This window comes from Lontra canadensis, unplaced genomic scaffold, assembly GCF_010015895.1.
Source record: "Lontra canadensis isolate GAN:19392208 unplaced genomic scaffold, GSC_riverotter_1.0 scaffold135, whole genome shotgun sequence".
Taxonomy (NCBI): domain Eukaryota; kingdom Metazoa; phylum Chordata; class Mammalia; order Carnivora; family Mustelidae; genus Lontra; species Lontra canadensis.
Window position 1 is genome coordinate 3,386,306 of NW_022631129.1, and position 24,796 is coordinate 3,411,101.

The 24,796-nt window shown below is 43.9% G+C and overlaps 1 protein-coding gene across 2 annotated transcripts in view; it reads left to right on the forward strand.

The window, feature by feature from the left end:
* ATP10A (ATPase phospholipid transporting 10A (putative)) overlaps positions 1-24,796 on the forward strand; it is a 194,686-nt gene that overhangs the window by 130,581 nt on the left and 39,309 nt on the right. For both annotated transcript variants that reach the window (XM_032843114.1, XM_032843115.1), the window contains 6 exons: positions 768-853; positions 16,567-16,673; positions 17,073-17,204; positions 18,289-18,419; positions 19,996-20,248; positions 23,643-23,860. In XM_032843114.1, the coding sequence (XP_032699005.1) occupies positions 768-853; positions 16,567-16,673; positions 17,073-17,204; positions 18,289-18,419; positions 19,996-20,248; positions 23,643-23,860 (927 nt within the window). The remainder of the gene's footprint in view (positions 1-767; positions 854-16,566; positions 16,674-17,072; positions 17,205-18,288; positions 18,420-19,995; positions 20,249-23,642; positions 23,861-24,796) is intronic.

Below are 24,796 nucleotides of genomic sequence, written 5' to 3' on the forward strand. Positions count from 1 at the left end.
GACACTTGGTAGATAAAAGGGAATGACAAGTCTGAGCAATGAGAGCTAATTTTTTAAAAAATCCATTAATGATAGTTATATATATTAAAGGCCTATTCCCTGCATTTCCTTCCCATTTTACTTCCTCCCATTCTCCTTCCTTCTCCCTTCCTTCTCTCTACTCCTAATCTGGTCATATGGTTTATGGCGGTGTTATATCTCTCAGTGGCAAAATTCTCAATGAGAGACTTTGTGGTGAGCTGCCATTTTTCATCAAGTAGAATAAAACAGAAATTATTATTAAATGTATGCCATTAAATATATGTGCAAAAATTTTAGTGCACATTGAGGAAATGTCATTTTATTATAAGTTCCTATTTTCCAGATGGAATTTGCTTCTCTAATCTGTATAGGAAATTGGAAGGTGCTGGTCTGTTTCAAAAAATTCATTCATCCCTTTCAATCATTAGTGGCTTCCTTTGCCGTTATCTCTTAGTCTTTTATTTTCATTAGAGCTATAATCCTTTCGGATTATAAGCTCACTTACTCACCAGTACTGTTCTATTAATTGCTATTCATTCTACAATGATCAGTTATCATTCAGTATAAAGACGAGAAAGCATGAGCTAAGTGCTGTGTGCCCATTGGCATTCTGCAGAGGTTTCCGGGCAGACTCGGTCCATGAAATATCCCTGCCCCATGTGGATATGAGACCGAAGAACAAGTGCCTTTTAGAATGGAACGGTCTGAGCCCAGATTTCTCTAATGTATGCATGCTGTTGTTTTAGGTCTCCGAATTCAATCCTTTGACGTTCACCAGTGTAATCGAGTGTGAGAAGCCAAACAACGACCTGACTAGGTTTCGTGGTTGCATGTGAGTATTGTACATATGTTTGAGCTTGATCTTCTGTTTGATACACACACACACACACACACACACACACACACAGTTCAAAAATAAGCATTTAGTATTCTTTGCCACATGTGTAGCCTTTTAGGAAAGTTGCCCATTGCTGAGCCTTCTTAGTTGCTTATGGGACTGGTTTGTAAGATCCTATCTGCAGTAGAAACTTGCCCACACTGCCTGTGATGAATAAATACAGCTTGTTCTTCCTCCAGCTGGCCCAGGTTGGATGAGGGGAACAAGAGAAGTATGGTTGACTGACTACACATGGCCCCATTAAATGGAAGCATGGGGGCTACCCAGGAGGAGTCTGGGTAGAATCTCATTCATTCATTCACTTAGGTACTCAGTCACTGAGTATTTGTTGAGACTCCGCTGCATGATAGGCCCTGTTGAGGGCTCTGAGAATAATGCAGTGAACTGAATAGTTACAAAAAAAAAAAAAAAAAATTATTGCCTTCATGTTTATTTCATTCTAGTTAGGGGAAAAGAGAGACAATAAATGAACAAAAAAATAAGTACAGTCTATAATGTGTCAAGTAGTTCAGTCCCTTGCTCCGAAATGGGAAGACAAAAAAGGTGGATAAATGACACAGGCTTGGCATGTGGTGTACTTGCAGAAGCTGGGCTATGCATACGTGGGACATATATGCTAGTCTCTCTACTTTCATATTCATTCAGAAATAACAGTCATACTGAGTGTGTGTGTGTGTGTGTGTGTGTGTGTGTGTGTGTTTAGTCCTTTGACTTGGGGAAAACAATGGGACTGAAGAGGGAGCATCAGCATGGAGTTGCTGAGTTGGATGCCAAAGCTGTTGGGGGCAGCCTCACAGGGAATGAATGGGATGTGTGTGCAAGAACATGAAGGACTGTAGGTCTGACCTGCCTTGACTCACTGCTTGACCTCTTGGAACCTTAGTCTGCTCTCCCAGGCTTAGTTCTCCTGTGTGGAGAATTTGGGGCCTTCTCTCTGCCAGCTTTCTTGCTTGAGGTACAAACTGACCGGTCTAACTGCTTTGTGGTCTAGGCACGTAGCAGCCCCCACAGACATGTGGGGGTGAGGCAGGATACTCTGCTTCTGGAAATAGGCTCCATTTCCAGGACCTCTCAGTGTATGTTTGAATCTTCGGGCTCACTGGCACACCCAGCACTGTTGCATGTGCCCCCCACACTGTAGACTTCTTATCCTGCTACGGGCTGAGCAGTGAATGAAAAGCGTTAATAGTAAATGGTGAAATGTGTGTGCTGCCAAGAGGGGACCCAGTTACCCATCAAAATTGCTGGTCCATGCTTGAAGGTCAGAATTTGGAAAGTGTTAGGTCATCCCTTAAGGAGCCAATTAAAAGAGGATAAAACTCATTAAGAAAAATGTTAAAATGTAGTATGTAGAATGTAGAGGGAGAATACTCAACTACTCATAGGTAACTTGTCTGCCATGGATCTTTCACCCTCCCATGGCCGCCTGGACCATCTTCTGTAGGCCCACTGATGCACTGTCCCCCAGACTTCACCCATGGCACCATTCTCAGCACCACTGTGAATCTCCAGGGCCACATCAGCTAAATGGAACAGATGCTGGGTTTCCAAAGACACTAAAATAACCATCTTGAAGGTTGGTGAAAGCATCTTCTAGGGGGAATATTCTATGCACATTCTTGCTGTTAGGGTAATTTTGTGAGGCCAACTCTACCAAAGAAAAAAGGTAGACATCCTTCACCAAAGACTGTACTCCTCTCTTATGGTCTGTCTTCTCTTCTATAGGGGTTCCTCCAAACTTCTGAAAGATGCAGTGCTCCTGTGCTCTGATGACTATTCTCACACTTTTTTTTTAATTTTGTTTTTTATAAACATATAATATATTTTTATCCCCAGGGGTACAGGTCTGTGAATCGCCAGGTTTACACACTTCACAGCACTCACCATAGCACATACCCTCCCCAATGTCCATAACCCCACCCCCCTAACCCCCCTCCCCCGATCAACCCTCAGTTTGTTTTGTGAGATTGTCACTTATGGTTTGTCTTCCTCCCAATCCCATCTTGTTTCATTTACTCCTCTCCTACCCCCTAAACCCCCCATGTTGCATCTCCTCTCCCTCATATCAGGGAGATCATATGATAGTTGTCTCTCTCCGATTGACTTATTTCGCTAAACATGATACCCTCTAGTTCCATCCACGTCGTCGCAAATGGCAAGATTTCATTTCTTTTGATGGCTGCATAGTATTCCATTGTGTATATATACCACATCTTCTTTATCCATTTGTCTGTTGATGGACATCTAGGTTCTTTCCATAGTTTGGCTATTGTTGACATTGCTGCTATAAACATTCGGGTGCACGTGCCCCTTCAGATCACTATGTTTGTATCTTTAGGGTAAATACCCAACAGTGCAATTGCTGGGTCATAGGGTAGTTCTATTTTCAACATTTTGAGGAACCTCCATGCTGTTTTCCAGAGTGGTTGCACCAGCTTGCATTCCCACCAACAGTGTAGGAGGGTTCCCCTTTCTCTGCATCCTCGCCAGCATCTGTCATTTCCTGACTTGTTAATTTTAGCCATTCTGACTGGTGTGAGGTGATATCTCATTGTGGTTTTGATTTGTATTTCCCTGATGCCGAGTGATATGGAGCACTTTTTCATGTGTCTGTTGGCCATCTGGATGTCTTCTTTGCGGAAATGTCTGTTCATGTCTTCTGCCCATTTCTTGATTGGATTATTTGTTCTTTGGGTGTTGAGTTTGCTAAGTTCTTTATAGATTTTGGACACTAGCCCTTTATCTGATATGTCGTTTGCAAATATCTTCTCCCATTCTGTCAGTTGTCTTTTGGTTTTGTTAACTGTTTCCTTTGCTGTGCAAAAGCTTTTGATCTTGATAAAATCCCAATAGTTCACTTTTGCCCTTGCTTCCCTTGCCTTTGGCGATGTTCCTAGGAAGATGTTGCTGTGGCTGAGGTCGAAGAGGTTGCTGCCTGTGTTCTCCTCAAGGATTTTGATGGATTCCTTTCTCACATTGAGGTCCTTCATCCATTTTGAGTCTATTTTCGTGTGTGGTATAAGGAAATGATCCAATTTCATTTTTCTGCATGTGGCTGTCCAATTTTCCCAACACCATTTATTGAAGAGGCTGTCTTTTTTCCATTGGACATTCTTTCCTGCTTTGTCGAAGATGAGTTGACCATAGAGTTGAGGGTCTATTTCTGGGCTCTTTATTCTGTTCCATTGATCTATGTGTCTGTTTGTGTGCCAGTACCATGCTGTCTTGATGATGACAGCTTTGTAATAGAGCTTGAAGTCTAGAATTGTGATGCCACCAACTTTGGCTTTCTTTTTCAATATTCCTTTGGCTATTCGCGGTCTTTTCTGGTTCCATATAAATTTTAGGATTATTTGTTCCATTTCTTTGAAAAAAAAAATGGATGGTACTTTGATAGGAATTGCATTAAACGTGTAGATTGCTTTAGGTAGCATAGACATTTTCACAATATTTATTCTTCCAATCCAGGAGCATGGAACATTTTTCCATTTCTTTGTGTCTTCCTCAATTTCTTTCATGAGTACTTTATAGTTTTCTGTGTATAGATTCTTAGTCTCTTTGGTTAGGTTTATTCCTAGGTATCTTATAGTTTTGGGTGCAATTGTAAATGGGATTGACTCCTTAATTTCTCTTTCTTCTGTCTTGTTGTTGGTGTAGAGAAATGCAACTGATTTCTGTGCATTGATTTTATATCCTGACACTTTACTGAATTCCTGTACAAGTTCTAGCAGTTTTGGAGTGGAGTCTTTTGGGTTTTCCACATATAGTATCATATCATCTGCAAAGAGTGATAGTTTGACTTCTTCTTTGCCGATTTGAATGCCTTTAATTTCCTTTTGTTGTCTGATTGCTGAGGCTAGGACTTCTAGTACTATGTTGAATAGCAGTGGTGATAACGGACATCCCTGCCGTGTTCCTGACCTTAGCGGAAAAGCTTTCAGTTTTTCTCCATTGAGAATGATATTTGCGGTGGGTTTTTCATAGATGGCTTTGATAATATTGAGGTATGTACCCTCTATCTGTACTCTTTGAAGAGTTTTGATGAGGAAGGGATGCTGTACTTTGTCAAATGCTTTTACAGCATCTATTGAGAGTATCATATGGTTCTTGTTCTTTCTTTTATTAATGTCTTGTATCACATTGATTGATTTGCGGATGTTGAACCAACCTTGCCGCCCTGGAATAAATCCCACTTGGTCGTGGTGAATAATCCTTTTAATGTACTGTTGAATCCTATTGGCTAGTATTTTGGTGAGAATTTTTGCATCTGTGTTCATCAAGGATATTGGTCTGTAGTTCTCTTTTTTGATGGGATCCTTGTCTGGTTTGGGGATCAAGGTGATGCTGGCCTCATAAAATGAGTTTGGAAGTTTTCCTTCCATTTCTATTTTTTGGAACAGTTTCAGGACAATAGGAATTAGTTCTTCTTTAAATGTTTGGTAGAATTCCCCCGGGAAGCCATCTGGCCCTGGGCTTTTTTTTGTTTGGAGATTTTTGATGACTGTTCCAATCTCCTTACTGGATATGGGTCTGTTCAGGCTTTCTATTTCTTCCTGGTTCAGTTGTGGTAGTTTATATGTCTCTAGGAATGCATCCATTTCTTCCAGATTGTCAAATTTGTTGGCCTAGAGTTGCTCATAGTATGTTCTTATAATGGTCTGTATTTCTTTGGTGTTAGTTGTGATCTCTCCTCTTTCATTCATGATTTTATTTATTGGGGTCCTTTCTCTTTTCTTTTTGAGAAGTCTGGCTAGGGGTTTATCAATCTTATTAATTCTTTCAAAGAACCAGCTCCTAGTTTCGTTGATTTGTTCTATTGTTTTTTTTTTTTTGGTTTCTATTTCATTGATTTCTGCTCTGATCTTTATGATTTCTCTTCTCCTGCTGGGTTTAGGGTTTCTTTCTTGTTCTTTCTCCAGCTCCTTGAGGTGTAGGGTTAGGTTGTGTACCTGAGACCTTTCTTGTTTCTTGAGAAAGGCTTGTACCGCTATATATTTTCCTCTCAGGACTGCCTTTGTTGTGTCCCACAGATTTTGAACCGTTGTGTTTTCATCATCATTTGTTTCCATGAATTTTTTCAATTCTTCTTTAATTTCCTGGTTGACCCATTCATTCTTTAGAAGGATGCTGTTTAGTCTCCATGTATTTGGGTTCTTTCCAAATTTCCTCTTGTGATTGAGTTCTAGCTTCAGAGCACTGTGGTCTGAAAATATGCAGGGAATGATCCCAATCTTTTGATACCGGTTGAGACCTGATTTAGGACCGAGGATGTGATCTATTCTGGAGAATATTCCACGTGCACCAGAGAAGAATGTGTACTCTGTTGCTTTGGGATGAAATGTTCCGAATATATCTGTGATGTCCATCTGGTCCAGTGTGTCATTTAAGGCCTTTATTTCCTTGTTGATCTTTTGCTTGGATGATCTGTCCATTTCAGTGAGGGGAGTGTTAAAGTCCCCTACTATTATTGTATGATTGTTGATGTGTTTCTTTGATTTTTTTATTAATTGGTTTATATAGTTGGCTGCTCCCACGTTAGGGGCATAGATATTTAAAATTGTTAGATCTTCTTGTTGGACAGATCCTTTGAGTATGATAGAGTGTCATTCCTCATCTCTTATTATAGTCTTTGGCTTAAAATCTAATTGATCTGATATAAGGATTGCCACTCCTGCTTTCTTCTGATGTCCATTAGCATGGTAAATTCTTTTCCACCCCCTCACTTTAAATCTGGAGGTGTCTTCGGGTTTAAAATGAGTTTCTTGTAGGCAACATATAGATGGGTTTTGTTTTTTTATCCATTCTGATACCCTGTGTCTTTTGATTGGGGCATTTAGCCCATTAACATTCAGGGTAACTATTGAGAGATATGAATTTAGTGCCATTGTATTGCCTGTAAGGTGACTGTTACTGTATATTGTCTCTGTTCCTTTCTGATCTACTACTTTTAGGGTCTCTCTTTGCTTAGAGGACCCCTTTCAATATTTCCTGTAGAGCTGGTTTGGTGTTTACAAATTCTTTCAGTTTTTGTTTGTCCTGGAAGCTTTTAATCTCTCCTTCTATTTTCAATGATAGCCTAGCTGGATATAGTATTCTTGGCTGCATGTTTTTCTCATTTAGTGCTCTGAATATATCATGCTAGCTCTTTCTGGTCTGCCAGGTCTCTGTGGATAAGTCTGCTGCCAATCTAATATTTTTACCATTGTATGTTACAGACTTCTTTTCCCGGGCTGCTTTCAGGATTTTCTCTTTGTCACTAAGACTTGTAAATTTTACTATTAGGTGATGGGGTGTGGACCTATTCTTATTGATCTTGAGGGGGGTTCTCTGAACCTCCTGGATTTTGATGCTTGTTCCCTTTGCCATATTGGGGAAATTCTTTCCAATAATTCTCTCCAATATACCTTCTGCTCCCCTCTCTCTTTCTTCTTCTTCTGGAATCCCAATTATTCTAATGTTGTTTCGTCTTATGGTGTCACTTATCTCTCAAATTCTCCCCTCATGGTCCAGTAGCTGTTTGTCCCTCTTTTGCTCAGCTTCTTTATTCTCTGTCATTTGGTCTTCTATATCGCTAATTCTTTCTTCTGCCTCATTTATCCTAGCAGAGAGAGCCTCCATTTTTGATTGCACCTCATTAATAGCTTTTTTGATTTCAACTTGGTTAGATTTTAGTTCTTTTATTTCTCCAGAAAGGGCTTTTGTATCTCCTTAGAGGATTTCTCTAATATCTTCCATGCCTTTTTCAAGCCCGGCTAGAACCTTGAGAATCGTCATTCTGAACTCTAGATCTGACATATTACCAATGTCTGTATTGATTAGGTCCCTAGCCTTTGGTACTGCCTCTTGTTCTTTTTTTTGTGGTGAATTTTTTCGCCTTGTCATTTTGTCCAGATAAGAGTATATGAAGGAGCAAGTAAAATACTAAAAGGGTGGCAACAACCCCAGGAAAATATGCTTTAGCCAAATCAGAAGAGATCCCAAATTGTGAGGGGGGAGAAAGGGGATAAAAATGTTCAGAAAGAAAAAAGAAAAAAGAAAAGAAACAATTAGAAAAAGAAAACCAATAAAGAAAAAATATAAAAAGGAAAAAATATATATACATATATATATTAGATAAACTAGTTTAAAAATGTTAAAAAAGAAAAGGGTAAAAGTTAAAAAAATTTAGCAGAAGAAGAGAAAAAAAAATTGAAAAAAAAAATTAAATTAACTGCATGGCTAAACATGGGGAGAAAGCCATGAGTTCCGTGCTTTGCTTTCTCCTCCTCTGAAATTCTGCTGCTCTCCTTGGTATGGAAACTGTACTCCTTGGTAGGTGAACTTGGTCCTGGCTGGGTTTCTTGTTGATCTTCTGGGGGAGGGGCCTGTTGTAGTGATTCTCAAGTGTCTTTGCCCCAGGCGGAGTTGCACCGCCCTTACCAGGGGCCGGGCTGAGTAATCCGCTCGGGTTTGCTTTCCGGAACCCTTGTTCCCTGAGCGATTTCCGTAGAGTTCCGGAGGACGGGAATGAAGATGGCAGCCTCCTAGTCTCCGGCCCGGAGGAGCCGAGAGCCCGTGGCCCCACTCCTCAGTGCGCCCTCAGAAAACAGCGCCCAACTACTCCCGTCACCCTGCCTCCGGCCACGCTCCGAGCTGACCGAGCCTGCGACCGGTTCAAGGTAACCCGGAGCTTAGAGCTCACTCATCGGCTCTGTCTCTGTAGCCAGCTTCCCCGTTCTAATACCTGTAAGCTCTGCGACACTCAGACACCCCCGATCCTTCTGTGACCCTGCGGGACCCGAGGCCACGCTGACCCCGCGTGGGCTTCACCCCGGTTAAGCCTCTGGAGCGATGTCCCTCAGCGGAACAGACTTTTAAAAGTCCTGATGTTGTGGTCCGTTGCTCCACCACTTGCCGGGAGCCGGCCCCTCCCCCCGCGATGTATCTTCCCGTCGCTTTGGATTCACGTCTCCGCCAGTCCTACCTTTCAGAAAGTGGTTGATTTTCTGTTTCTAGAATTGCTGTTCTTCTTCTCTTCGATCTCCCCTTGGATTTGTAGGTGTTTGCAATCTTTAGATAAGCTATCTAGCTGATCTCCCGCTACCTGAAGTAGTCTCAGCCCGCACTTCTCCGCCATCTTGACTCCTCCCTCTATTCTCACACTTTTGTTGCCTGCTCTTGAGTTGGATTAACACTGAAAGGGATTCAACCCTAAGTCAGCAGCTCTTGGTCCTGCCCTCCAGGAACTATGCTTGTCAAAGGGATATTAAACAAGTCCAGCTTAGTACTGAGACTGGCAGGCTCTGGAGCCCACACTTTTAGCTAGATGACCTTAGACGATCTATTTAACTTTATTCATCTGTATAATGGGGAGAATCATGGGAGCCCCCTCAAGTCCTTGGAGCAAAGTTTAATCAATTTAATACCAGAAAGCTTTCAGAAGGGTGCTTAATAAATATTTACCGCTATTATGGGGATTGCTACTATTGTTAATATTATTACTGTTACAGATAATACCATAGAGCAGGGAGATAAAAGGATCAGGAGAGAGGTATAAGAGAACATGAATGTGTCCAGGGGAAGAGTTGCTGTTGGAAAGGGAGGGTGATTTGTCTTCAGTGTGTGTATTAGGAGAAGCCATGGAAGGAAGGTAATGGGGTTTTGAGATTTCCTGAACTTGAGGACCTGGGAAGTGCCTCAGATGGAGTCAATGTGGACAGAACTTCAGGGGAGTAGGACCTAAAGGTAAAGATTTGAGGACCCTCTGCCCCAGAGGTCATGTATGAAGTCAGGGAACAGGCCTGGGAACATGGGACAAAGGGCTAGGGAAGAAAGGAAAGGAATAAATAGAATAACCCCACAGTCAGGAGCAAGCATCCTTAGGTGTGATAGGGGTCTGGTTCCAAGGGCAATGTCCAACGATGGAGGCAGAGCAGGGACATTCAGGAGAAAAATCTGCCTGCCACACTCCAGGGGCAGCCTAAGGAACGGGAAGGCCACACCATCAGAGTAGAGACCCAGACGGTCAGAGTCCAGATTGCAGGAGGTAGAAGAGGAATTATATTTTTCCTCTGCTTTTTCTAGAAATGTGGCCTAAAAAGGAGAAACAGGGCCAGAGACGAAAGCCTCAAAGAAAGGGGAAGGACTCTTATTAGGAAAAGAGAAGATAACAAAAAGCCAGACTGGTGGAGATCTCCATGTAGGCAATGCTGACTTTCAGGTGTGGGGAGGTGGTGATCAATGAGAGGTAGCGTCCCCTGTTTCCTTGCTTACCCCCAGTGCCTGCACCACCTCCACACCAAGCCCTTAGCTGACTTAGCACCTCCAGCCTCTGCATTCTCTGGCAGATAGCTGCTTGAGTGGATGTCATTTTGCCCCCCAGCCAGCCAGGCTTACTCAGCTTCTGCAGCAGATGTCTCCAACAAACATTTTTAACATGAGTGACCTCACTGGTCTGTCTCCTGAGAAAGAAAGGCAAGAAGGACAATTGCCTGCTGCATGAATCTTTCCGCACTGTGCTCCCTAGTTTTGCCATACTTTCTCCAACCTGTCGTCCTGCAGTGAGACTCACCTCCAAGCCTGGTCCCAAATCCTGCTAGTCTAGATGCTGCCAGGCTGCCAGTTCAGGTCTTTGCATACTTGGACTCTGGTTTAGTTGTGATTTACCATTTCCACCAAGCCAGGTGTTTTGGATTGGCCACTGGAAGGTCAAGGTGCCGATGGGCCTCTCTCAGGCCAACTGAGGCAGGGTCTCAGGAGGAGGTGACTGTGTGTTAAAGTTTCTCCCTTTGGTGCTGTGCTGCAGCCAGCATGAGCAGCTCTACTCCCTAGCCAGGCTGAAGTGCTCCAGGAAGAGTGAGGGGAGTGGGGGCAGGTAAGTGGAGTGTTGGGCAGGGGGGCACCTGTTCCTCCCCTGAGAGAAGGGAGGCCAAGTTCCCATACTGGTCCTTATGCTCAGGGGTGGGGGTAACTTGGGAGGTAGATCTGCAGTTTAGACCCAGGGAGCAGATCAGCAGCCAGTTCCCTCGTAGGCTGGTTTGCTGGATTTCATTATCTGCTGAGGATGGCCTCCCTTCAGCCTTGACTCAGCTGCTGTCCTGTGACCTCACTCCAGCCAGGGAGCCCAGGCCAAGCCCAGCTGCCCTTTATACCAGCAATACCAGTTTCACTCATATTTGGACCAGCCAATCTGAACTCAAAACTTTAGCCATTTGCACTTAGAGAGACCAAAGCTTGGGTTTATAGCAAGAAGACCCAAGTCTGAATTCTAGCTTTGCCCACTCACTAGGCAAATTATTCTACATTTCCTAACATGACTTCCTCCTAATATTGGAAGTAACAGTGGCTGACATGAGAATGAAGGAAAAGAATTTGGGTGAAGAATTAGGTGAATTATTTCCTTTTTTTTATTGTTTTAGTATATGGGTAAGAAAATACAGAAATTCTAAGATAGGCTTGAAATATTCCAAGAAAAAGTAAGATCATGTATTTAGAAATTAAGAAAGGAAGAAATTCATGTGCAAGGCAACAACAGAAATAATCCTTTAACTGTCTGTGGAGGTGTATTATAACATGTTAGGCAAGAGAGTGGTATTAGCCATGGTATGTGATTCCATTGGGATGAAATGTCTTCAATAGGAATGTCTTTATAGATAGAAAGCAGGTTAGTGATTTTCAGGGTTTGTGGGAGTGGAAGGGGAATGGGGAGTGACTGCCAGTGGTTATGGGGATTCCTTTTGGGGTGGTAAATATGCTCTAAAATTACCTGGTAATGATAGCTGCACAACTGTGTGAATATACAAAAAAAAAAAAAAAAAACAGAACAAAATGCTCAACTGTACACTTTAAACAGGTGAATTTTATGGTATGCAAAATGTATCTCAAGCTGTTAAAATTAAAAAAAAAAAGTGTTAGGACCGTCATTATTCAAGGGCACCTTAATGCTCACCGTTGTTTAATACAATCCCACAGTTAAGCACTAACGAAATCCTGTTCTCCACCCCTGTGGGCTCCTTCTCCCTGAACCAAGGCATTGCAGCCCAAAGAGGCCCCTGTGAATGGAGACCAGCTCAGTGGCTGAGTGCCCCAGCAGCTCAGAGCACCCAGCTCAGCTGTGCTCAGCCAACCTCATGGCATATGGTGGGTGGTTTCTGAAGCCACCAGTCAATCAAACATTTTCGTTTACCTTTAGGAATAAAGCAGAGAGGTTGGTTGGTTTAGTCTGAAATAAAATTCCATTTCAAATTGTACATACAGGTTCTATTTCTGATCCCAAAGTCTTCGACAGAGTAAGTCCTGAGCTCCCTCCCTGCATGCTACAGAGCCTTATAGGACCACCTAGGGCTGGGAACCTGCCATTGCAAACTTGTTCATGCTTGTTGGGGTAGTCTCCCTGCCCTACAGATGACACGCTCCAACACCACTGTCACCTGTAAGAGACAGCAGCACAAGAGCCCTCATGGGTCCTTACCACCCCCCAGCCCAGTGTCTGGATGGAACTATGGGTTTATGTCCGAGATGTACTCACTACCAATGACCAGGCATTAAGATGAACTGTACCAACTGGACTCATTAAAACTAGAAAAATTTATTTTACCTTGACACCTTTAATTGACATTTATATCTCAAGAAAATCCATCATTGACACAAAACACACAATTGGGTTATTTCTGCACTTACATTAGATAAACAAAAACTTGATCAACTATTAACTTAAAGAAAATTCTTCTATGATTTCTTTCTCCCTACGTGTCACTCAGAGTTCCCTCAGGCAACAGATCTGGCACTCAGATTCACATATGTGGAGAGGGGTCTTTTGGCTAAGGTCCATTGAAACAGGAGTGGATGGAGCCACAAGAGTTAGTAGCAGCTGAGCTGTCACCACTGTGAGGTCCAGTGGCCCCAGGACAGGAATGGCCACCTGGACTCATGTCAAGGGAGTCACCTGGGGAGGCTCATAGCCCTAGTCTAAGGACACACCCAGCCCAATACTCACTCCCCAAAAGGAGCCAGGGAATGAGCTCGTCATCCTCCCTTGCCTGTGTTCACACCCCTGTCCTTATGACATAACCATTGGATGGACCCAACCTAAAGCTGAGGGCAATGCAACCTTCAGCATTTTCCAGGCTTAGAAATAGATATCAGGGGTGCCAAACAGAATAAGATTTGAGGAGCTCATATTTAGAAGTGGACACAAACAAAGAGGCATCAAAGAATACTGTAGAGTTTCCTGGCTGGAAGGTCTGGGGAGCTTAACCCAGAGAACCTTCCTGAAGTTTATAAAATGTGACCCCCAGGCTAGCAGGCTAGGCTCCTCTAGGCTAACTGGCTGCACTGCGATGAGAGGCAGCATGGGTAGAAGGATGTGCAGTGTGAGGTGGCTGGAGCCCAAAGCCTGCACAGGAAGAGCCCACAAAGATGCTGCAGAATCAGCTGGGCCATGTGTGTGAAGCCTGAAGAAGTAAGGAGATCACACAGAATCTCCCAGGGGAATGCAGCATTCAGGTGCACACACTGAAAGGTTGCTCTGGTGACTGTGTGAGAAATGGACAGGAGGGACCAAGGCTGGTGGCATCCAGGCCAGCAAGGGGTATGTTGCAGTCTCTGAACAGAGAAATCTTGGAAGCCTGAATTAGGTCAGTGATGCACAGAGGGAGGGAGAAGGAGGTGGATTCAAGAAATAATCAGGGAAGAGGGTAAAATTAAGGACTGACATTTGAGTAGATGTAAAAATGAGGAAGGAGTGGTCAAGAAGGGCCCTCTTGATGTGGTCAGAGTGCTGGTCAGGGTGTGTGAGGGTGGACCACTCTCTGGGGTGGAGAAGACAGGAGGGCCCAGGTGCTGGAGGTGATGTGACCAGGGGAAGGAAAGAGCAGCTGGCTGATCTCCAAGGTCCCTGAACTCTCACCCTACTGCCTCTGGTCCTGGGGACAACTGGGCAGCAACAAGCACATCTCGCACCTCTGTGTTTGAACTGATGGATTGCTGCCCGGTTGCTGGTCCCTGGAGGAACGAGCCTTGTTGTGGAAAACCCATTACCAACAGCAAGTGCTGATTAGGGAGACATGACATCTTCTGAGGAAGAATAGCTATGCAGAATACTTATTAGCTGAACTCCACAGTTTCCCAAGGAGCCAGGTTGTGACCCTTCCCAGTGCACAGAACAGTCTTGCCAAACAGCTCTCATCACACTTGGACTTTGGGACAGTTTTGATTTAGAAGAGATTGGTTGTGATGAGTCAGGAAGCCAGGAGACTTGAACTAGAGAAGCTCTTCTCAGAGGCTCAGATGAAATGTTAAAGGATGCCTCAGTTTGCTCAGGCTCACTGTAGACCAGGCAACTGGAACAACAGAAATCTATGATCTCACATAATGAGGGTTAATATCTAAAATCTATGAATATCTTACCAAATTCAACACCCCAAAAACCAATAATCCAATTTAAAAATAGCCAGAAGACACAATAGACTTTTTTCCAAAGAAGACATGCAGTTGGCCAACAGACACATGGAAAGATGCTCAACATTACTCATCATCTGGGAAATACATGTCAAAACTACAGTGTGATATCATTTCACACATGTCAGAATGGCTAAAATCAACACTAGAAGCAAGTGTTGGAGAGGATGTGGGGAAAGAGGGATATTCCTGTTCTGTTGGTGGGAATGCAAACTGGTGCAGCCACTCTGGAAAGCAGTATGGAAGTTCTTCAAAAAGTCAAAAATAGCACTACCCTAGGATCCAGCAATTGCACTAGTAGGTACTTACTCAAAGAATGCAAAAGTCCTAATTCAAAGGGATAATGTACCCAATGTTTATGGCAGCAATATCTACTATAGCCAAATAATGGAAAGAGCCCAAATGTCCATCAGTTGATGGATAAAGAAGAAATACAGACAGACACACACACACACACACACACACACACACAGGAATATTACTCAGCCATAAGAAGAATGAAATCTTGCCATTTTCTAATGATGTGGTTGGAGCTAGAGTGTATTATGCTAAGCAAAATGAATCAGTCAGAGAAAGACAAATACCGTATGGTTTGACTCATGTACGGAATTTAAGAAACAAAACAAGTAAGTATAGAGGAGAAAAAGGGGGGCAAACTAAGAAACAGACTCTTAACTATAGGCAGACTGCTGGTTACGAGAGGGAAAGTTGGAGGAAGAATGAGGTAAATTGTCGATGGGGATTAAGGAGGGCACTTGTGATGAGCACCGGGTATTATATTGTAGTATATTGCAGACTCGAAAGTGTATTGTAGACTTGAAAATAATATTACACTGTATGTTAACTAACTAGAATTTAAATAAAAGCTTTAAGAAAAAGAAAAATTTGTCTATTTGTGACAATACAAGGTAATAATGAGGAGCAGTGTTCTCCACAATGAGCAGGAAACAGGCACAAGACCACAGAGCAACCCTCCCTGGCCAACTTCTCACTCAGTCTTACAGTTCCCAGGTCTACTCACTCCAGCTGCGGTCTGTCCCTGTGATGAAGAAAAGCCTGTGATGCTGACAGCAATTTGTCCATGTAGGTTTTTCCTACATATCAAGCAATTCTGTTACAGCAGCTGGGTGTCCTATAATTTAACTCAATTCTGACACTCCCTGCAGACAGTGTCAGATCCTCCAGGTTAAGGCTCAGTCCCACAAGACTCAGTCCCACAAGACTTCCTCGTTCCAAATGCCAACCGCAAGTCCACGCTGTCACCTGTCCTTCTGACTGATCTGTTATAAATCCGAGGTTCCCACAGTCCCCTTCTCAGGTTTGATTAATTTTCTAGAGCATCTCATAGTACTCAGAAAACAATTTGCTTACTGTTTACGTTTATTATAAAAAGATATGATAAAGGATACAGGTGAACAGCCAAATGGAAGAGATGCACGAGCAAAGAATGTAGGAAGGGGTGCAGAGCTTCCGTGCCTTCTCTGAGCATATCACTCTTCCAGCACCGCCACGTGTTCACCAACCCAGAAGTTCTCTGAACCCCTTGGTATCGGGATTTTATGGAGGTTTCATCATATAGGCACAATCGATGATTAATTTAATTTCCAGCCCCTCTGCACTCTCTAGAGAATGGAAGGTGAGGCTGAAAACTCTTGAGTTTCTAGTCCTGCCTTGGTCTTTCTGGTGACTAAACCACAACCAGGAGTCCACCCAGAGTGTCTTCATAAGATCAAAACCTAATACTCTTGTCTCCCAGGAAATTAAAAAGGATATAGTATCCTATGTCAGGAAAAACTGGGTTCAGAGATGTTCCTAGTGCTCTTATCACTGGAAAATTACAGGAGTTTTAGGAGTCCTTTGCTGGGAACTGGAGTCAAAGACTAAGTATTAGAACAAAAGATCCTGGTAGCAGGGTTTTTAGGAGCCCTGTGTCAGGAACAGGGGGTACAGATATATCTATCTTACTATTTCACAAAGCCCATGGACAAAATAAACAAACAGCCAGCTGTTGAGATACTTCTAGAAGCCCAGTTACTAGTGAGCACCAGCTCCCTCTCAGCTCTTGCAGAGATCCACGGAGACAAGCCACCCACTCCAGGAGTTCCCTATTTCTCTTCCCAGCATCCAGATCTTCCTTTCCCCAGGCAGTGCTCCTTGAGATGCAAGGTGCTTGAGAACATCTCTGATGCATGCCACCTTTTCCTCGACAGGATACATGACAATGGAAGAAAGGCCGGGCTGTATAAAGAAAACCTGCTGCTGCGAGGATGTACCATCAGAAACACGGAAGCTGTTGTTGGCATCGTCATCTATGCAGGTAGGCATAGCCATGGCACATGCGGTCTGTGATGCTGCTGGCTTGCCACCTGTGCTGGGTGTCCTTGAACATTGCTCCTTGTCCTTTTTTTTTTTTTTTTCGATTACAAAAGTAGCACGTAGACATTGTAAAAAATTAGAAAGCCCGGAAAACAGAAGAAAAATTTCTAATAGTATCTCTACCAAAAGTGTTCTCTCCTAGCATTTTAACTTATTTCTTCCCATTGTTTCTCCATGGTGGTTACGTATTTGGGATTCATTTCATACCCTGTGTTTTTGACTGAGCCTGTCCTGTAAGTATGAACGGACGGCAGCACTGTGCTTCAGTCCGTGAGTCGGGGCGTGTGGTCGCTCCGTTGCTGGGTATCAATGTACCACATCCCTCTTGCTCCCTGCACAGGACATGAAACCAAGGCTCTGCTGAACAACAGCGGGCCCCGTTACAAACGCAGCCAGCTTGAGAGGCAGATGAACTGCGATGTGCTCTGGTGTGTCCTCCTCCTCATCTGTATGTCCCTGTTTTCTGCGGTCGGTAAGTCTCCTTCATGGGTCACAGATGAAAGGGCACTGCCGGACAGCCTCCAGGTGAGCCCAGTGGGCTGCCGACCACTCATTCTGACCCAGCGCTCTCAAGTTAAAACACGCGTTTGTCATCCACTGAGACTCAAGGGCTGGTTGCATCAGTACAGGCCGTGTTAGAGAGGCCTAGATGAATGAGCTTTACAAGGTAATGTTATTTTTCAAATTTGAAACTTCTTGGATGGAAGAATGGTTTAATCACAGCAGTTATAATGATTTCAGCAGAAGTAGTATTAGTCACCTGGTGATAAACTGAGAATAACAGAGGAAGAGAAGTACAAATGCTCCTAATCAGAACTCTGTGAGAAAAAGGAAAAAAAAGCATTTGTGTCCTAAGAAAGGGCTAGCAGTTAGCTTGCACATGGACTCTGGTACTGTCCAGCCTTTGATGGGCTCCAGACCCGGCATGCTGCCTTGGGAGTGCCTTGCAGGGAACTGTGTTGAGCCTCTGTGTAAATGATCATCCCCTGTCCAGCTACCATCATGAAGCAGACAGGTGTGATGTGGTCTTAGAGCTCAGTGGTGAAAGACACAGGTATATGGATCATGAAAAGGGCTTCTGTTATCAGGTAGGCATAGGACCCAGTAGATGAAATAATGTGCATTTCCACTGGCTTCTGAGAGTCCATGACATGTGCGATTTGAATCTATAGCAAGGGTCAATAACAGGCAGTATCTGGGGCCTACTGACAAGACGTGTTCTGTGAGGCACATGCTGGGAAATTCCTTTTCTGGGATTTCCCATTGGTAGCTGCCAGCCCATACCCAGTTTCTGCCACATGACCGGTATGCTTTTCATTGCCAGTAATGGGAAATGCCTGATGCAAGGGAGAGTCCCAGAACCAGTGCCTTCCAGCAATCCGATTGTGGGTGCCAACAGTCCCTGCCATGCCCTTTTTCTTTCTTACATGGCAGGGCAGGCTAATGGGACCCAGTGTGCCTGTGTCCATAGTCTTAAAATTTTGCTTTAATTTGCACTAGTGGTGTCTTATTTTTCCCATTGGATGAATGATGTTTCTTTTTGAATGTTGCTGTAGGACACGGACTGTGGGTACGGCGATATCAGGAGAAGAAATCATTATTTGATGTCCCTGAGTCTGACGGCAGTTCTTTATCCCCAGTCACGGCTGCCGTCTACTCGTTTTTGACAATGATAATAGTTCTGCAGGTAACAGTATTAAGTACCATTTGATAATTGCTTAATTTTCTGGTAAGAACTTAAAGTTATCATACTCTGCTAAGAATGTCCTATAAATTCTGTATCTGGGAGGAGCACAGATACATCTACCTAATGTGCTGCTTCTTACTTTTCTACCTAATTTATCTATAGGGTCTTCTTTGGGTGCTTTTCAAGTTAACATTTTCCTAGGATTCTTAGGCCTTGCAAAGTTGGTTTTTGGGTAATTGTGTTTTATTTTTCTATTCAATTACTTCTTTAAAAAGACCCTAAATTTTATTTTGGGATAACTTTAATATTTACAGATAAGTTACAAAAAATAGTGCAGAGAGTGCCAGTATGTCCCTTACCCAGAGTCCCCTAATGTGAACTTAACTACATTACTATGGTAAATTGTTGAAACCAAGAAACCAACTTTGGTACTTTGCCATAAATTCTAGATGTCATTTGGCTTCTACTAGTCTTTACAGTAATGTGCTTTATCTGTTCCAAGATTGAATTCAGGCTATCACATTGCATTTTGCAGCATTGGTTTTTATTTTTATTATTATTATCATTAGTATTATTAGTTCACATGCCTCATGAGCAATTCCCCATCACTAAGTGAGAATCTATGCCCAAAAGTCTTGTTTAAGAGTAGGGAAGGGGCAGTGAGTGTCATCTTAGGAACACAAAGTGCACAGAGGACCTCTGCTTAGCCTTTATCTATGAGGGGAGATCTGTTGTCTTTTATCACATTTGTTTCATACAACAGGAACTTTCCAAATTAGTTTTTTTATGAATGCAAATTTCATTCTAGCTTTGTAGTAGTAGTATCACTAGAGTAATGTGGTAGTGTGGTAGATGTTGCATTAACATTAAGTTACCAGGAGAACCCAGTTAGTCTGTCTGGATATGATTTTCTGAGCCCATGAACATCAATTCAATACTGTTATTTAAAAGAATTTAAACACTGACTTCACGAAGATTATTCTTAAATTGTCAAAGTATAACTGTAAATATTCTTCCCAAAGCCTTCTTCCCTTTGCTCTGTATTGTGCAAGATCCCAGAAACTGTCCTTCAACACAACCAGCCTCTGGAAAGACTATCTCTTCTGAACCGTGGGGTTGTGTCTGCGGGATGGGAAGCTCTTGTTGCTGGGAACCCTGGGAGAGCCTGGGGGCCAAGTGCCGCTGTGGTGCGAGGTGACTTTGCTTATGAGGACTCTGACTGTGCCATGTGTTTTTTTCTCTTTCTTTCTCCTCTTTCCTTTCCTAGCTTCTCTCAAGCACAACTTAGTAATACGAAAATGCTTGCTTCTGTCCAAGCCATGGTTACCATTCTTCCAGACACGATAGTGGATTTCTGCTCTGCAGTGACACCATAGGCTGTCCTAGTTTAAACTTTTTGCCAATATCCTCATACTTTTCCAATACTGACTCTAAACCAACCTGGTTAAGCTCTTAAAGGTACAGTATAGTCCCTACTTACTTGTGGTTGTAGTCATTGGTCCTTTGAGTAGTTTGGACTACTTCTGCAGCTGCCTAGTCCTCCTAAGTATTCATGTGTATGCCTTATGTCTTCTAGGTTTTGATCCCAATTTCCTTATATGTTTCCATTGAAATTGTTAAAGTATGCCAAGTGTACTTCATTCATCAGGATACAGAGTTGTATGATGAAGAAACGGACTCGCAGCTGCAGTGTCGAGCTCTGAACATCACGGAAGACTTAGGGCAGATACAGTATATCTTCTCAGATAAAACTGGCACTTTAACTGAGAATAAAATGGTTTTCCGAAGATGCACTGTGTCTGGCATAGAATATTCCCATGATGCAAATGGTGAGTCTGGGGGTGGGGACTCCCAGTCTGGGCTGGACAGAGAGCTGCTCTGTCAAAGCTACATGCACACATGCCTGGGCACACATACATGCGCGCGCGCACACACACACACACACACACACATATACACACACATACAAACTTTAGAGATTGCTGATTTTTGAGCGAGAATAAAACATGGAAAGGCTGTTGGAGCAACTCAGGAGACTGAAGCGTGGCAGCATTTATAGAAACAAATACAGAATTCCACGTTGCTGATAGCGACACTGCAGTATCTCAGTGTGGTGGGCATCTGCTTAAAACACTCATTTTCTGCCAGACAAGAGAACCAAGGAGGGCATTCTTGAGAAACTCACTTCTGAGGCACCCAGTCTCTTTACCACACCAAGAAATGAAGAGGTGTTTTTGTTGTCACCTGTCAGTCCTCTTGTTGTTAGCTGAAAGTCTCAGAAAGGCATTGGGCATTTCATGCTGTATTCTTTGCCTTAGAAAATGTTGTTCGTGAAAACTGGAATGAAATATCACACCCATTTGAATTTTATGGTGGTTACTCCTCCCACCTCTCCTTTCCTTATCCTTTGCTGCCTCTGTCCTCCCTGAACCTCTACAGGAGACATCCACTTCATAAGTGGAGGGTATGACTAAACACCCATCAGAGATAGGAGAGGGCACCATGATAAGGGTCTTGGTGCCACAGTAGTGTTTTGTGGTGCCATGGTACCTTTGAGAGGTAAACAAGCTCTGCAGCTAGGACTCCCTTTTCTTCCTGCAACAGCATCTGAAATGTGAAGGAAGTCTTGCCATGGGAACAGAAGCAAATAAAGAACAGGAATCAGTACATGGACATCATTAGGAAGTTGATCTTTAGGGGGATGTGGCGGGAAAGATCTGTAAGAGGCATGGGGTTTTTGTGAGTTTCATGAGACTGAGAATTATGATATCCAGTAAGGCCCTTTATGTAAAATTAATCATATTAAACAGAAGTCATAGGAACTTATCCACTATGTTTATTGTTATATTTGCCACCCAAAATACATGGTCAGTCAACTGTCCATCTGTCCCCCTCACACTCTCCCTTCCATAACTCCTCAGCCTTGTGCAGAAGAGTCCATTTGCCTAAAAGCAGAGCTTAGCCTAACTGTAAAGGAGCCAGAGACCCAGGTCTGAAGTTGGGTCAGAAGCAGCCTTTGAAAGCTGGACCTGAGGCTCCATGGGCAGAATCCCAACTAAGATTACAGAAAAATTTTGACAGTTGTCAGATGCTTATCATAAAATCAAAGGATTGCATTGCCCCTAGAAGACACAGGAAAGCATTTCTAGTGAAGACCAAAACAAGCAGGCCTCTCTGCTGCATGTTTGAAAGAAGTGCTGTCATCAGTCATTGACATGCACCTGAGGCCAAGAGCAACTTCAGCTGTTACTGCCCATGACCTGACCTCTTAGATCTTTTTTTTTTTTTTAAAGATTTTATTTATTTATTTGACAGACAGAGATCACAAGTAGACAGAGAGGCAGGCAGAGAGAGAGAGAGAGAGGGAAGCAGGCTCCCTGCTGAGCAGAGAGCCCGATGCGGGACTCGACCCCAGGACCCTGAGATCATGACCTGAGCCGAAGGCAGCGGCTCAACCCACTGAGCCACCCAGGCGCCTGACCTCTTAGATCTTATTAGTAAAATGAATTAAGATGACTTTGACTTTGTACAATGAGCCCAGTTCACATATATCAAGACAGTGGGTTGGGCCATCTCTGACCTCTTGTCCTGGTGACGTTGTGTGCCTAGAATAAGGCATGACCTGCTTCTTGCCTCCGTCTTCCCCAGCAACACTGAGGGTGTCACTGAGGGGCCACTTCGTTGTATCATTGTAGACCACAGACACATCAGCAGTGGTCTGAGGAATTGCTTCTTTTAGACTAATATCCAACTAGTGCTGCAAGAGCGTGGCACAAGCTGGTGCATCCTTCGAGAGGTTGACACCAGGCTCCTAATGCACAAGCCCAGAAGCTTGACAGCACTGCATCTGGGTTTTGTTCTTCCTTTTTGTTCATTTACCACCAAACTGGGACATCCATCAGCCAGGTGTGGGTGGGATGGGCAGGAGGAGATTTACTTCTGGGGTAAGAGACTCTCTGAGTTGAATCCTGGTGTTGCCAATTATTTGGCCTTGTGACCATGGATGACTTACCTTTCCTTATCTCTGTTTTTTCTGTTTTTCCCATCCCTAAAGAAAAGTCTTCCTAAAGAAAGATGTTGAATATAAGGCCTGGCTCATAGGACAGACCAACGCCACAGGCATGCCCAGATTGGAGGGCCCTTCTTAGCCCCTCAGGCAGACCATGTGCTAAGATACCTTGTGCTCACACCCAGCACTTGACATGCTCTTGGAGTTCCTAGTAATTGGTTGTTTTGAATGAGTAATCTTCATGAATAGTCAGTCTCCTTGCTCATCCATAATGAAACAAGCCGAACTAACTGGTCAAAGCCAGAAAAATGTGTTCAGAGCCATCCATTAGCAAGAAGCAGTGCAGAAGGACCTTGTAATTCACTGAGTGGCCACAGGACCACAGGGACTTTTTCTGGGAAGTGCCCCCTTGAGGGATCAAGCATAACAATGCAGTCAAGGTCGTCTTCAGTGGAGCCTTGCCTGCTGGGTCTCTATCCTGGCAGTATTTGTCCACCCTGTGCAACCCACAAGGACTCTGAGCTTCCCTGTTGGGTAAGGCTTCATCCATACAGGGTAAATGCAGGCAGTACCTACCACCTACCTGGCCTTGAACAAGGATTTCTCATAGGAAAGCACCATCAGCACAGCTTGAGAACCATTACTTCTGTGTGAGTACAGGGTAGAGATTCAACTTGTGACCTGTCCTGACAGCCCCAGTGAGCCAGGTGGTTCCATGACCCCAGGTTAAAGGGCAAATGCTGGAGCCAGGCTATTCTGTGGGCTACACCTTCATCATCTTCCCCTCCTTTGTCCCTGTCGTCTGCTGCCCAAACCCCATTCATCACACCTAGGGTCCGCCCGAATGGAGGGGCTGTATGTGAACCTATCTCTGTCTACTCTTTACTTGTTTGTGGACTGGGATGGCTACTGTACCAAAAGGCACTGGACCTGAGCTTTGGCATCACCTTGACCTGGATGAGTCCTGTGTGCTTATTAGCAAGTTCCTTATGTTCTCTATGACTCAGTGTGCTTATCTGTGCAGTGGGCTGAGAATGTCAGTCTCACCAGGCTGACTATAGGTCCAGATAAAATGAGAGTGGCCTCCACCTCTCAGTGGAAACTCTCATTAGATGTAGCCTTACCTTTAAGCAAGTGAGGGTGGCGAGTGCTCTGAATCATTTTCATTTTCCTAGCCTCCTTATGATGTGTCACCCCATTCCCTCTGCCCACAGCCCAGCGTCTGGCCAGGTACCAGGAAGCAGACTCAGAAGAGGAAGAGGCAGTGCCCAGAGGGGGCTCACTGCCCCAGCGTGGCAGCGTAGGGAGCCACCAGAGCGTCCGAGTCATGCACAGGAGCCAGAGCACCAAGTCCCATCGGCGCACAGGCAGCCGGGCTGAGGCCAAGCGGGCCAGCATGCTGTCCAAGCACACAGCCTTCAGCAGCCCCATGGTGAGTCCCACTTAGAGCATGGCAGCTGCCAATGCTGGGGCAGCATCACCTTTCCTGGCCTTGCTGCTTCCCTCCATTCCTCCAAAGTGTCTACATGTAACAGTATGAATCAGCTGTTGTTGGGGGGCCTAGCTCTGCTCAGTTAATAGAACTTTTGTGGCCAATACCTTCCCCCTAAAACACTGACATGGCCCCTTGGCCTTGGGCCCTAAGGATGGGGGATTGCCAGTGAACTATCCAGATGGGTGCCAGAGAGGAAGTCCGTCCTGCCAAATGGAATGAATAAAACATCAGAGCAAGATGACAACTGTGAGAAAGTAAAGCCAAGTAGGGGGAAAAAAAAGTTTTAATTAGAGGAGCCCAAATCCAATAAACTTTCTCCCTTGCCTTGCCAGCTCCTAAACATTTATGGACCATTCTGGTCAGGCAGGAAAATTTCCAGAAGTGAGTGAGTGAGGTTCTCTAAAAAATCCTTTCACTTCTGAAATGTTTTAAGAGCAGAGAGGGAGAATCCATTTTGATCACTCTGTGGTGGCCTGAGTCTCTTCTGTCCTTAGAAACCCATATAGAGGCTGCCATTACACTGCGGTTGCTGGTTGGTGGGTTTACACAGGGGCACCTGGGAGGAGGGCTCTCATGCCTGACAGGAGGGGGACTGTGTTGGAACAAAGCTTTCCTGACATTGATCTAGCAATATGGTTCCAGGAGTATTTAAAATATTCAAACTTTCTGACCTCGGAATTTACTGATTCAGCCAGTTTTCTGTGCAAAGCAGTTTATCAGTGGGAAAAAACAATGTATTCAGTGATAAAAGAATGGCCAAATGAATCATTGTATGTCTGTTTTGAAGTTGTTCAAAGTTATAGTTTCAAATGATCCCTAAAAGCCTAGGGGGCCTGGGTGGCTCAGGGTTAAGTGTCTGCCTTCAGCTCAGGT